At 40.4% G+C, this 12742-nt stretch overlaps 1 protein-coding gene across 1 annotated transcript in view; it reads left to right on the top strand.

The window, feature by feature from the left end:
• Nucleotides 1-12742, top strand: part of LOC137618107 (2-oxoadipate dehydrogenase complex component E1) — a 447864-nt gene that overhangs the window by 397008 nt on the left and 38114 nt on the right. The window contains exons 14-15 of the mRNA XM_068348104.1: nt 8778-8980; nt 11930-12050. Coding sequence (XP_068204205.1) covers nt 8778-8980; nt 11930-12050 — 324 coding nt within the window. The remainder of the gene's footprint in view (nt 1-8777; nt 8981-11929; nt 12051-12742) is intronic.

Raw genomic sequence — 12742 nt, 5'->3', positions numbered from 1 at the left:
TGTACGGGAAGGGAAGGTGGTGCGAGGTTGAATGTCATGTTGAATGGAGAGTTACTTGAGGAGGTGGATCAGTTTAAGTACTTGGGGTCTGTTGTTGCAGCAAATGGTGGAGTGGAAGCAGATGTACGTCAGAGAGTGAAGGAAGGATGCAAAGTGTTGGGGGCAGTTAAGGGAGTAGTAAAAAATAGAAGGTTGGGCATGAATGTAAAGAGAGTTCTGTGTGAGAAAGTGATTGTACCAACTGTAATGCATGGATCGGAGTTTTGGGGAATGAAAGTGACGGAGAGAAAGAAATTGAATGTATTTGAGATGAAGTGTCTAAGGAGTATGGCTGGTGTATCTCGAGTAGATAGGGTCAGGAACGAAGTAGTGAGGGTGAGAAAGGGTGTAAGAAATGAGTTAGCAGCTAGAGTGGATATGAATGTGTTGAGGTGGTTTGGCCATGTTGAGAGAATTTAAAATGGCTGTCTGCTAAAGGAGGTGATGAATGCAAGAGTTGATGGGAGAAGTACAAGAGGAAGGCCAAGGTTTGGGTGGATGGATGGAGTGAAGAAAGCTCTGGGTGATAGGAGGATAGATGTGAGAGAGGAAAGAGAGCGTGCTAGAAATAGGAATGAATGGCGAGCGATTGTGACGCAGTTCAAGTAGGCCCTGCTGCTTCCTCCAGTGCCTTGGATGACCGTGGAGGTAGCAGCAGTAGGGGATTCAGCGTTATGAAGCTTCATCTGTGGTGGATAACGGGGGAGGGTAGGCTGTGGCACCCTAGCACTACCAGCTGAACTCAGTTGAGTCTCTTGTCAGGCTGGGAGGAACGGAGAGAGGAGAGGTCCCCTTTTTTGTTTCATTTGTTTGATGACGGCTACCCCCAAAAATTGGGGGAAGTGCCTTGGTATATGTATGTATTTCTAGTTTTTAAATGTTAAAATTCAACACTTAATATGAAAGAAATTTTTATAAATTCCATGTTTATTAGCATCAACTTCCATATATCCTCTCTGTAGGATACAGCATTGTTGTAGTACAGTAATATTTGTGTTGTCATTCCTCATGTGTCATTCCTCATGTGTTTTATGCTGGTTGCCTGGTATTGGCTACAGTATTCTGAATGCTACATATGTTTATCAGCTTGAGTATAGTTTTTTCTATATACTGTACTATTTATATATATATATATATATATATATATATATATATATATATATATATATATATATATATATATAGAACTTTTTAGCTGCAAGCTGTATATGTATTTTTTAGTTTTCTCACATTCCTATCTTGTGCCCACATCCTGACTCTGGATACTGCTAAGACCACCTCCCCCTGATAGTTCTTTAGCAATAGACAGGAGACTTTTTTTCAAGTGTGTTTTCCTTATGTCCTTTTGGTTGGACGTGTAGTTTGTCCTTTCCCTTCATCCCATTTCCTCTTGTCTAATGTTGATAATTAAGAAAGTCAATGTCTGGGATCACTGTATGTAATTGGCATTTACAATTTTTTTACCTTTCAAGAAAAGCACTATTATTTTCTTTAACCCTACCTGTTTTGTATCGATCTGTAACCTTGCTATGCAATATGGTCTGCTCTTGGTTAAGGGTCTGGTTAGTGTTTTATATTTTTCATTCATTATGATGAATAGAAGAGGTATATCATACTTTAGTTGTAGGGGTATTGATGACTTTTATACCTCTTTATCCTTGATTTTTTTGGAAACTTTTGTAATATCAATCAGGTCTGTTGCTCTTAAGTTTTGCTTTGGTGCTAATTTATATTTTTCAATATTAAACTTAGCCGGTGATTATATAAGCTGCAACTCTGTTGCTCGACAGAAAACTCTACGTTAAAAATCCGCCAGCGATCGCTATGCAGGTAGGGGGCGTACTACAACAGCGCCATCTGTCGTGCAGGTACTCAGTACTCAATGTAAACACAGAACTCAATTTTCTCTCTGTCGGGCTACCGGCAAGACCTACTAATTCGCTGTGCTAACTGGATTTGTTTTCACAACTATTGGTGAAGTACACTATTCTAGTTTTGAGCTTTCGCTATGCAGGTGTTTTATCTTCATCTCAAAACTTGAATCGTTTTGGATAGAATTAATTATGGTGACAAAGATAGTATGGACTTTCTTTCACTTTTAAATGGCCGACCCTTCCCTTAGACGGAAGTATGTTTAGGCTTTTTAGTAATTATATCACGTTATAGATTTTCCTCTATATATTTTATATCTCTCCGCCTTTATTAGGCCTCTTCGATTAACTTTCCATTTATTATAAACATATAAAATAATTTTAATGTTTTGTTTATATAGAACTTTCCTGAGAGTAGGCGGTCCTAACTTGGAAACCGAAGTTAATCAACGTTGAGCCCTTTATATCGTAATTAGCTTTTAAAGAGCTAAGGATTTAAAACTTTTTAAATGTAATATTTTATGAAAGAATTTCTTTGATAGTCTTCGTACTGTTTTCAAAGACGAACTAACGTTTAGTTTATTTATGCTACGCAGTTGTTGACGTTCAGGACGTTCAACATGCGCTCTATCGTTACGATAGAGAGAGAGTGTATCACGGTTTCACTTTGCAGTAAGAGTAAATCGATTCTGACGTTTTGTTCATTCTTTCTTAGCTTAAATGTTTTAAATTCTAATTTAAAGGAACTTTTTATTTTGAAAAACCTTTCAGTTTTTTCCTTTAGTCAAATAACATGTTTTTTTTGACGATATATAATTGGGCTCTTCTCTTAGGTGCGAAATCAAGAGAGAAAGAGAGAGAGAGATAGAGACGGAGGGAGAGAGAGGAGAGTAAACGTTCCGTTCAAGCGGGTAACGTTGTTCTCGTGTTACTCTCGTCCCTAGTCTCTGTACGGGGAGGAAGGATAAAACGTTTTTAGTTTTTATTCTCGTCCCCAGGCTATGTGCGGTGAGAGATTGAAAACGTAGTTATATGAACTAGTGTTTAGTCTCTTTCCCAGCCACTGATTTTTCTTTTTATCTTAAGATATGTTTTCTGTTTTTTGCTGGTATTATGAGCTTGCATTATACGACTAATTTCGCAATTACTACCTTTTAATGAAGGGTAGAATTGCGTGTTTCAGGTAGAAATAAGTGCAAAACAGAAAATCGAAGTGATAAAGTGATATACGCAAAGTGTTACAGTGTTGCGTCCGAGGCGCAAAGTGTTACAGTGTTGCGTCCGAGGGTTCGTCTGTTCGTGCCTGTCGTCCTCCCAGTCCGGGACCTCTTGCAAGCTCCCAAGCCCAGGGGAGAAGCAATGTCGTACGACCAAAGGGTTCGAGAGGCTTTAATCAGCGAACAGACGTTCCCTCCGTGGTTTCGGGCGTATCTACCCAAGATCGCCCCACCCACACAAAGACGAGAGAGCCCATTTATTCCTCGTCTGCGGAAGAGGTTTCTCGTAAGAAACCATGGACCAAGGTCTCGCGGCTTCTTAAGCGCAAGTCGGTCCCTTCCGCGCAAGTCCAACGGCCCAGTTGTAGCCACTGGGTCAGTTCGGACTCGCTGCAGTCTTCCGACGACTGCTCACCTCCTAAGAGAGGCAAAGCGGTACCGCATCAGGCAGTCACACCGTCTGTTGCCGCACCTGCTCCTGTAGACCCTAAGTGGTCTTTGCTGCAGACCATGCAGTCTCAGTTAACGTCATTGATGCAGGACTTTCGTGCGGAGAAGGTTGACACTGCACCAACCTCTAGCCTACAACCAACCACGGTTGTGCGTCCTGTGGACGCTGAGGCGACCTTCTGCCGCACTCCAGCTGAGAGAGTCCCGCCACCCATGCGTTCCAGTGTACCCTGCCAGCCGCATGTTGACGTTCAGCGACGCACGGAACCTTCCGTTGCCGTTCGCGAGGTACAACAACAGTCTAAGTTGTTTTGTTTTGACGCGGAGCGTCAACCTCCGCATTCTAGTGTTGTTTTGACTGCTCAGTCTAAGCAGTCAAAGCAGTCTCGATTGGACGCTGTACGTCCTCACGCACCTGTTGTGGTTGACAGTTCAGTTGTTGACAGTTCACAGACTGTCAAGCAGTTACATGACGTTGCGTTCTGGTCCGCTACTAATACACCAGTGAGAGACTCGGCTTTTATCGGACAAGGTTCCTGTAGATGAGGAAGTTGCTGTTCTCCCTCCTACTGATATTCCCTTGAGGACTCTGTCAGATGGAGAGGAGCCTTAAGCTGCTTAGCCTCCTATGGACTTTAATTAAATCATGATGATTTTTTTAAGGATCTTCGTCCGGATCTTGTAACTGCTGCTCCTCGTTCGCCTAAACGTCAGAACTTACACTAGGCCTAGCTACTTCGAAGCCGTTGTTTTTAAGCTAGTGCTCTCTCGCTCTCCTAGAGAGCGTTACGTTGGCTAGGCGACTGGTTTTTTCACCAGGAGGAGTTTGGGGGATACAGCCTTTGCTTTCCCTTCTTTTAAACTGGTTTATAGAGCGAGAGTCTGATATGACACGAGAGAAGTTATCAGCTTGGGAGTTCATGCCTCTGCCCAGATAGACTTCTCAATTCTGGTAGACTCTCCCTGGCGCCTAGCCAGGAGACGCTCCAAGTTGTTTACAGGTCAACTTCTCAGCTGTTGTCGAGCCTTTGAAGTTTTGCTGTACTATTATGTCACGCATAACAAGGCTTTCAGGGATGGTAAACGGTTCCGCCTCAGTCGCTAACCCCGTCTGTTGCCACACCTGCTCCCGTAGACCCTAATTGGGCTTTGCTGCTAGACATGCAGTCCAAGCTTGCGTCCTTGATAGAGGACTTAATTGCGGAGAAGAACCTTCTGGCCCACAACCTTCCAACCGGTCGGTTGTGCGCCCTGTTGACACTGAGGTAACCTACTCGCGTCTGCCAGTTGAGGTGGTTCCTCCACCGATGCGACCCAGTGTGGGTTGCCAGCCGCACGTTGACGTTAAGCGACGCTCGGAGGTGGTTGTTGACGTTCAGGACGTTCAACAACCAGCAGAGGTGACTTGTTGTGATGCAGTGCGTCAACCTCAGCAACCCGGTAGGGTGTTGACTGCACAACCCAGACGGTCTAGACAGTTTCGGGTTGACGCTGTACTTCCTCGCGCACCCATGGTTGTTGACAGTTCACAGACTGTGCAGCAGTTCCATGATATTGCGTCCGGCTCCGTCACGCATCCACCAGTGCGACCGGATTCAGCGAGTCAGACGTTGCCCACTCCGTTGCCGTTTCCTCATCAGTTTCGGATGAGGAACCCTCTGATGAGGACGTTGCTGAACAAGACGATCAGCCCCCAGCCCTGCTATCCTTCCAGAAGATGCTGAAGAAGGAACGCTGCTCAGTCAGGCTGTGGATGAATCTGGTAGGGACGCTGTCATCCGTGGATCAATTTGTGTCACTAGGAAGACTACACCTCCGTCCTCTTCTATACCATCTAGCTTTTCACTGGAAAAAGGACAAGACGCTAGAAGCGGTCTCGATCCCGGTTTCCGAAAAGATGAAGTCTTGTCTGACTTGGTGAAAGGACTATATCAACCTAAGAGAGGGTCTTCCCCTGACTGTTAGGCCTCCCAACCACGTTCTCTTCTCGGACGCATCGGACGTAGGCTGGGGTGCGACATTAGACGGTCGGGAATGCTCGGGATTATGGAACTCGAGTCAAAGGACATTGCATTTCAACTGCAAGGAGCTACTGGCAGTACGTCTGGCCTGGAAAAGTTTCAGGTCTCTCCTTCAAGGCAAAGTGGTGGAGGTGAACTCGGACAACACCACGGCTTTGGCGTACATCTCCAAGCAAGGAGGGACCTACTCTCTGACGTTGTACGAGATCGCAAGGGACCTCCTCACCTGGTCAAAAGGTCTAGACATATCACTAGTAACGAGGTTCATCCAAGGCAACTTGAATGTCATGGCAGATTGTCTCAGTCGGAAGGGACAAATAATTCCAACAGAATGGACCCTCCACAAGGATGTATGCAAGAGACTTTGGGCCACCTGGGGCCAACCAACCATAGATCTCTTCGCAACCTCGATGACCAAGAGGCTCCCAATATTTGGCTCACCAATCCCGGACCCTGCAGTTCATTTAGATGCCTTTCTCCTAGATTGGTCACATCTAGATCTATTTGCATTCCCTCCGTTCAAGTTTGTCAACAAGGTACTGCAGAAGTTCGCCTCTCACGAAGGGACAAGGTTGACGCTAGTTGCTTCCCTCTGGCCCGCGAGAGAATGGTTCACCGAGGTACTTCGATGGCTAGTAGACGTTCCCAGAACACTTCCCCTAAGGGTGGACCTTCTACGTCAGCCACACGTAAAGAAGGTACACCAAGGCCTCCACGCTCTTCGTCTGACTGCCTTCAGACTATCGAAAGACTCTCGAGAGCTAGAGGCTTTTCGAAGGAGGCAGCCAGAGCGATTGCTAGAGCAAGGAGAACATCCACCCTTAGAGTCTACCAATCGAAGTGGGAAATCTTCCGAAACTGGTGCAAGTCAGTTTCCGTATCCTCGACCAGTACCTCTGTAACTCAAATAGCTGACTTCCTCTTACTTCTGAGGAAAGAACGATCTCTTTCAGCTTCCACTATCAAGGGTTACAGAAGCATGTTGGCATCAGTCTTCCGTCACAGAGGCTTAGATCTTTCCAACAATAAAGATCTACAGGACCTCCTTAAGTCTTTTGAGACCACGAAGGAGAGTCGTTTGGTTACACCTGGTTGGAATTTAGACGTGGTACTAAGATTCCTTATGTCAGACAGGTTCGAACCGCTACAATCAGCCTCCCTGAAGATCTCACCTTAAAGACTCTTTTCCTGGTATGCTTAGCCACAGCTAAAAGAGTCAGTGAGATTCATGCCTTCAGCAAGAACATCGGATTCTCATCCGAAACGGCTACATGTTCTACAACTTGGTTTTCTAGCCAAATAACGAGCTGCCTTCTCGGCCTTGGCCAATATCGTTCGATATTCCAAACTTATCGTATGGTTGGAAATGAACTAGAAAGAGTCTTATGCCCTGTAAGAGCTCTTAAGTTCTATTTAAAACGAACTAAACCTTTACGAGGCCCGTCTGAAGCTTTATGGTGTTCAGTTAAGAAACCATCTTTGCCTATGTCAAAGAATGCTTTATCCTATTTTATCAGACTGTTAATACGAGAAGCTCATTCCCATCTGAATGAGGAAGACCAAGCTTTGCTGAAGGTAAGGACACACGAAGTTAGAGCTGTCGCAACTTCCGTGGCCTTTAAACAAAATAGATCTCTGCAAAGTATAATCGACGCAACCTATTGGAAAAGCAAGTCAGTGTTCGCGTCTTTTTATCTTAAGAATGTCCAGTCTCTTTACGAGAACTGCTACACTCTGGGACCATTCGTAGCAACGAGTGCAGTTGTGGGTGAGGGCTCAACCACTACAATTCCCTAATTCCATAACCTTTTTAATCTTTCTCTTGAAATGTTTTTTATTGTTGTTTTTGGGTTGTCCGGAAGGCTAAGAAGCCTTTCGCATCCTGGTTGATTTGGCGGGTGGTCAAATTCTTTTCTTGAGAAGCGCCTAGATTAGAGGTTTTGATGAGGTCCTGTAGTATGGGTTGCAACCCTTGATACTTCAGCTCCTAGGGGTCGCTCAGCATCCTAAGAGGATCGCGAGGCTCCGTAAGGAAGACGTACTTAAAAAGGCAGAGTAATTGTTCAAGTCGACTTCCTTACCAGGTACTTATTTATTTTATGTTTGTTATTTTGAATAACTGCTAAAATGAAATAAAAAATCCTTAGCTCATAATAATGTAAACAATTATTGCTGGTCTCTACCCACCCCCCTGGGTGTGATTCAGCTTATATAATCACCGGCTAAGTTTAATATTGAAAAATGTTATTTTTATAATAAAATAAATTTTTGAATATACTTACCCGGTGATTATATATTAAAGGACCCTCCCTTCCTCCCCAATAGAGACCCAGTGGACCGAGGAGAAAATTGAGTTCTTTGTTTACATTGAGTACTGAGTACCTGCACGACAGATGGCGCTGTTGTAGTACGCCCCCTACCTGCATAGCGATCGCTGGCGGATTTTTAACGTAGAGTTTTCTGTCGAGCAACAGAGTTGCAGCTTATATAATCACCGGGTAAGTATATTAAAAAATTTATTTTATTATAAAAATAACATTTTGTTGTTGTTGAAATGTGTACTGTAGTAGTTCCTTCTTTTTTTGGTCTTACATCTTTGGAGAAATGGTGTCTTTTCTAGTTCTGTACAAACAAGTCATGGCTGAGGGTTGGTTAGGTCAACCTCATACTCAATGGAACTAAATTCAGAAGTATAAGCCATGAATATCCCATGTTGGTCTTATCTTATTTTAATCTTGTTGGTTGCCGCTGTCCTACTCTCCCGGTCAATCTAATTGCCAGCACATGAATCTCTATAAAGGGTCATTGAAATAGATATAAGTTTTATGATAAGATTTATTATTTCAGGACTTACCAGATATTCATGAGTTCTCCCACTTACATCCCCATTTCTCACGGTTTTGCATATCTGATAAATTCTCCAGTTGACAACTTATGAAAAATTTGGGAAGATGGTATGATGTTGGATATTTTAAAAATTCTTGTCAATTATTTAATCTTCAGGAAACTAGCACATGAATCTCTAACAAGTATTAGGATGATAAATTTTATTAGGAAGGCTGATTTTCTTCTGCCTTAGTTCACACACACACAACTTATAAATAGTTTTAGGATAGGTTTATCTACAGTCAACTCATTAATAAAAATATTTTGATAGTTTTATGATTTTTTTTCTTCAGGGAAGTGGTTGTTGCAGAGTGGCCTTACAATGGTTCTACCTCATGGTTATGATGGTGCTGGTCCTGAACACTCATCATGCCACATAGAACGTTTTTTGCAGAATTGTGATTCAAGTGAAACTGCTCCAGATGGAGAGGACGTGAACTGGGTCATTGCAAATCCAACAACCCCTGCTCAGTATTTCCATCTTCTTAGGAGACAGGTAAAATAAAATGCATAGCACAATATCCTATTGTAGTTTAGAATGAATGAGAGACTGCTGTGATTATTTTTGTTATATATTGATGATTGACGTCTTGAATTGAAATAGTTTGTAGATTATAGAGATTCAGTTGCTGAAGAGTTAGGCCATTCAAGATTATTAAAGGACAGCAACAATTTTTTTTCATAATGATACCCTTTCTATAGAAATATACATTTTTTTTTTGCTTTAACCTCTATTTTATTAGGAGAAATTTTAGGGAAGTACATCACTGTCCTTTAAAACCATTATTCTGTGTTGTTTTGTTTAAATTATGTCAATTCATAAAAGATTTTTGTATAACTATCCAGTCGATTACAGTTTCCAATTATGTTACAATTGTTACTGAATATTTTTTTCTAGTAACATACTACAAGCAGTTTTACTGAATTTCTCCAGAAGGCAACAGTAGTGGAGCTTAAGTTGTGATTGTGATAGCCTTCCAAACTTTGGCTAGATTCAGATAGCCGTAACCTGTTATCTAATCATTTTTCATTATGCCTAGTGACAATTATAATTAATTTTATTATTAATTGGTACTGGAAAATCTCATTTTGGGTAATAACGGACAGAAAAATTTATTTCTCATCAGTGGGCAGAGTCTAAATGGTTTTGTTGTATTCTGTGCTTTTCTGGTAATTTTTCCATGTAAAATTTTCCTTCTCCACATGGCTCCCAAGCTTAAGGCAGAAATAGATAGCAGGGCCTTTAAGAAAAGGAAATCCATCATTGAGGAATTGAAATTAGATATTGTGAACTGGACATAAAATTGAGAATCACCAATGAAAATCAGCAGCATACTCCAATTGAACCATTTAAACATGGGAAAGGATTTGGGCTCATGAAATCGACTGTGATTACAAAGCAGCATAGCTGCCTCTTTTTGGAGATACAGTATAGAGACTGTTCTTTGTTTGGAAGACCAGAATCAATGGTGTATCCCAGTGAACCAGAAGTTAATTTAGGAGCAAAATGTTTGTGTCATTAAAAAGGGAAAAGGGGGAAGGAAGTGAAAGAGAAGATTTTGGGGTTTGTAGGGTTTGGTTTATGCAATTTAAGGGTCATGCGAATTATAATCGTAAAGTTCAAGGTAAAAATAAATTTTATTTTTTTTAAGGTAGTATTTGCAGTTTTTGAAATTTCCTTTTATATATTTGTGTTATGATTTTGTTAAATAAGTACTGAATTAAAATTTTGTAAAAGCTGTGGTTGTGATGGATATTTATTATGGATTTACTTTAATTTCTAGTCAGAAATTTTCTTTGGATGGGAAAATAAGTCAAGTGCTGTAGTTTATGGGTTATTTTGAAGTCAAAAGTTAATTTATGTTATGAAATATTAAGGAGAGGCTATAGTTTTGGTTTTCTGACTACACTCTCCAACCACTGGGCATATGGGTAGTTGGAAATGTTACCTATTATTATTATTATTATTATTATTATTATTATTATTATTATTATTATTATTATTATTATTATTACTTGCAAAGCTACAACCCTAGTTGTAAAAGCAGGATGCTATAAGTCCAGGGGCTCCAACGGGGAAAATAGCCCAGTGAGGAAAGGAAACCAAGAAAAATAAAATAATTTAAGAAAAGTAACATTAAAATTAATATTTCCCATATAAACCATAAAAACTTTATCAAGAAAGAGGAAGATAAATAAGATAGAATACTGTGCCCTAGTGTACCCTCAAGCAAGAGAACTCTAACCCCAGACAGTGGAAGACCATGGTACAGAGGCTGTGACACTACCCAAGACTAAAGAACAATGGTTTGATTTTGGAGTGTCCTTCTCCTGGAAGAGCTGCTTTCCATAGCTAAAGAGTCTCTTCTACTCTTACCAAGAGGAAAGTAGCCACTGAACAATTACAGTGTAGTAGTTAACTCTTTGCGTGAAGAAGAGATGAGATTCATCAAAGCGAATTGAATTTTAGTGAAATTTATTTGATACATCCCTCCAAGTCAGTGTGTCCCTCCTGCCTCCCCACTTCAAATAGTTTGGTGTCTACCTAGAGATCTATGTCAACTACAATATGATGATGCCCTGAGGAGCCCAATAGCTGTAGAGATCACTGTCTTGCTTGATGATTTCAGAAGTTTAGCGAGAAAAGTTTTGGAGTCTTTATAGATTGGCAGACCAGGCCTTCAGTGCACATAGAAAATGGGATTTTTCCTTCCTATATCTAAGTATTGAGTAGCCGTGTCTTGTCATATTACCAAATCCCTTGCTTGATTGAGCATATTTACTGGTATACTGTATTTGTCTGCCAAATTAACAGTATTTAATTACTTATTGGTCTTTTCTCTGCTGTGACTCACAATTTGACATTATTTCATTGCTCCATTGTTCTGGCAAGCAATACAAGTTTCTCCATGCATGATAACCATGTTGTCATTATTATGATTAGCTAATTAATCATTTAGTTCAATTGGTCTTTGCTCTGCCATGGCTCACTTTGCTTACAATTTCATTTATCTTGTTGTTCCTATGTTCTGGCTAGTTTAACATGTTGCACTACATGCATTAGCCATTTTGGCTAGTATTTTATTGTTATTCTAGTTACCTAAATCTCTTAGTTCAATATAATAAATAGTAATAGTGTATAAACATATATATTGCTGCACTTACATTATCCTTTCCTTTTTTTGTTGTTTCTTGAAATTAAAATTGACACCTGTTAACTTGAATTACCTTGGTATGTTTACTTCTGCAGTTTGAAAGACCAAGTTACTGTTGCATTGATTAATTTGTGGATTGTAAAGTAACAAAATTTAACTGATGATTTTAAATATTTTGAATGAGCAAGGGATTTATGTTGAATTTTTAAATGCTGACTATTTATGTGGACTATGTAGATAGTGTTTCATCTTGGTATATCACTTGTTCCAAGATTTTATTTTTATTGCAGATGCTGAGAAACTACAGGAAACCTCTCATTATTGCTGGTCCAAAGATGATTCTACGTTTACCTGCAGCTACTTCCAGTTTACAAGATATGGCTCCAGGAACACATTTTTTACCTGTGATTGGTACTGAAATTCCCTTATTCTTTGTTGATTATTGATTGATGTAATACTAGTTTTTAATAATGTAGATATCTACATAAATACCCCAGGTTACAAGTAACTGAGAATACAAGAATTACAGGAGCATGATAATTCAAATCAGTATACAAACATTTTATCTGTTGCGAGAAGGAATTTCTTTCTGTATGTTCAAATTTTGTGGGTAAATAATGATGAAACTAGCACGATATCATTTAAGAGGTGCCCATACACCACACAGATCTTTAGTGCAAATTTCCTATATGTGGGGCATAGGATTCTGTTAGCATTTTAAAAGGATGGCAAATGTGAGACGAGAGGCTCCTCATGATGAGGGAGTCCTACCTCTGGTCAAATTACTGTATCACTTGTTTCTAATTTGGATAATTTGTATCAACTGCCAGATTAACTCAATATTTCACTAGAGGGTTAGGTCAATCACAAGGACAGAAAACCGGGATCTTTCTAGTTATTCAGTATACTTTGGTATTTACCCAATTTTGAGAGAGAAGAACTATGAACATTAGAGGAATGTTGTATAGAAATAATTTTACTATTGAAATGTTGTTTCTTTTTCCATTTGATGGTGGTTGGTGTCATTTCACTTTATTTACTCAATAAATCTTTCCCTTGTCGGTTAATTTTATAACTTGTGTTTGGTAGGCTTCTTTTGGATT

This window comes from Palaemon carinicauda, chromosome 24, assembly GCF_036898095.1.
Source record: "Palaemon carinicauda isolate YSFRI2023 chromosome 24, ASM3689809v2, whole genome shotgun sequence".
In the NCBI taxonomy this organism is placed as follows: Eukaryota; Metazoa; Arthropoda; class Malacostraca; order Decapoda; family Palaemonidae; genus Palaemon; species Palaemon carinicauda.
The sequence above is the reverse complement of the archived record's forward strand: the minus strand, read 5'-3'. Positions and strand labels throughout refer to the sequence as shown.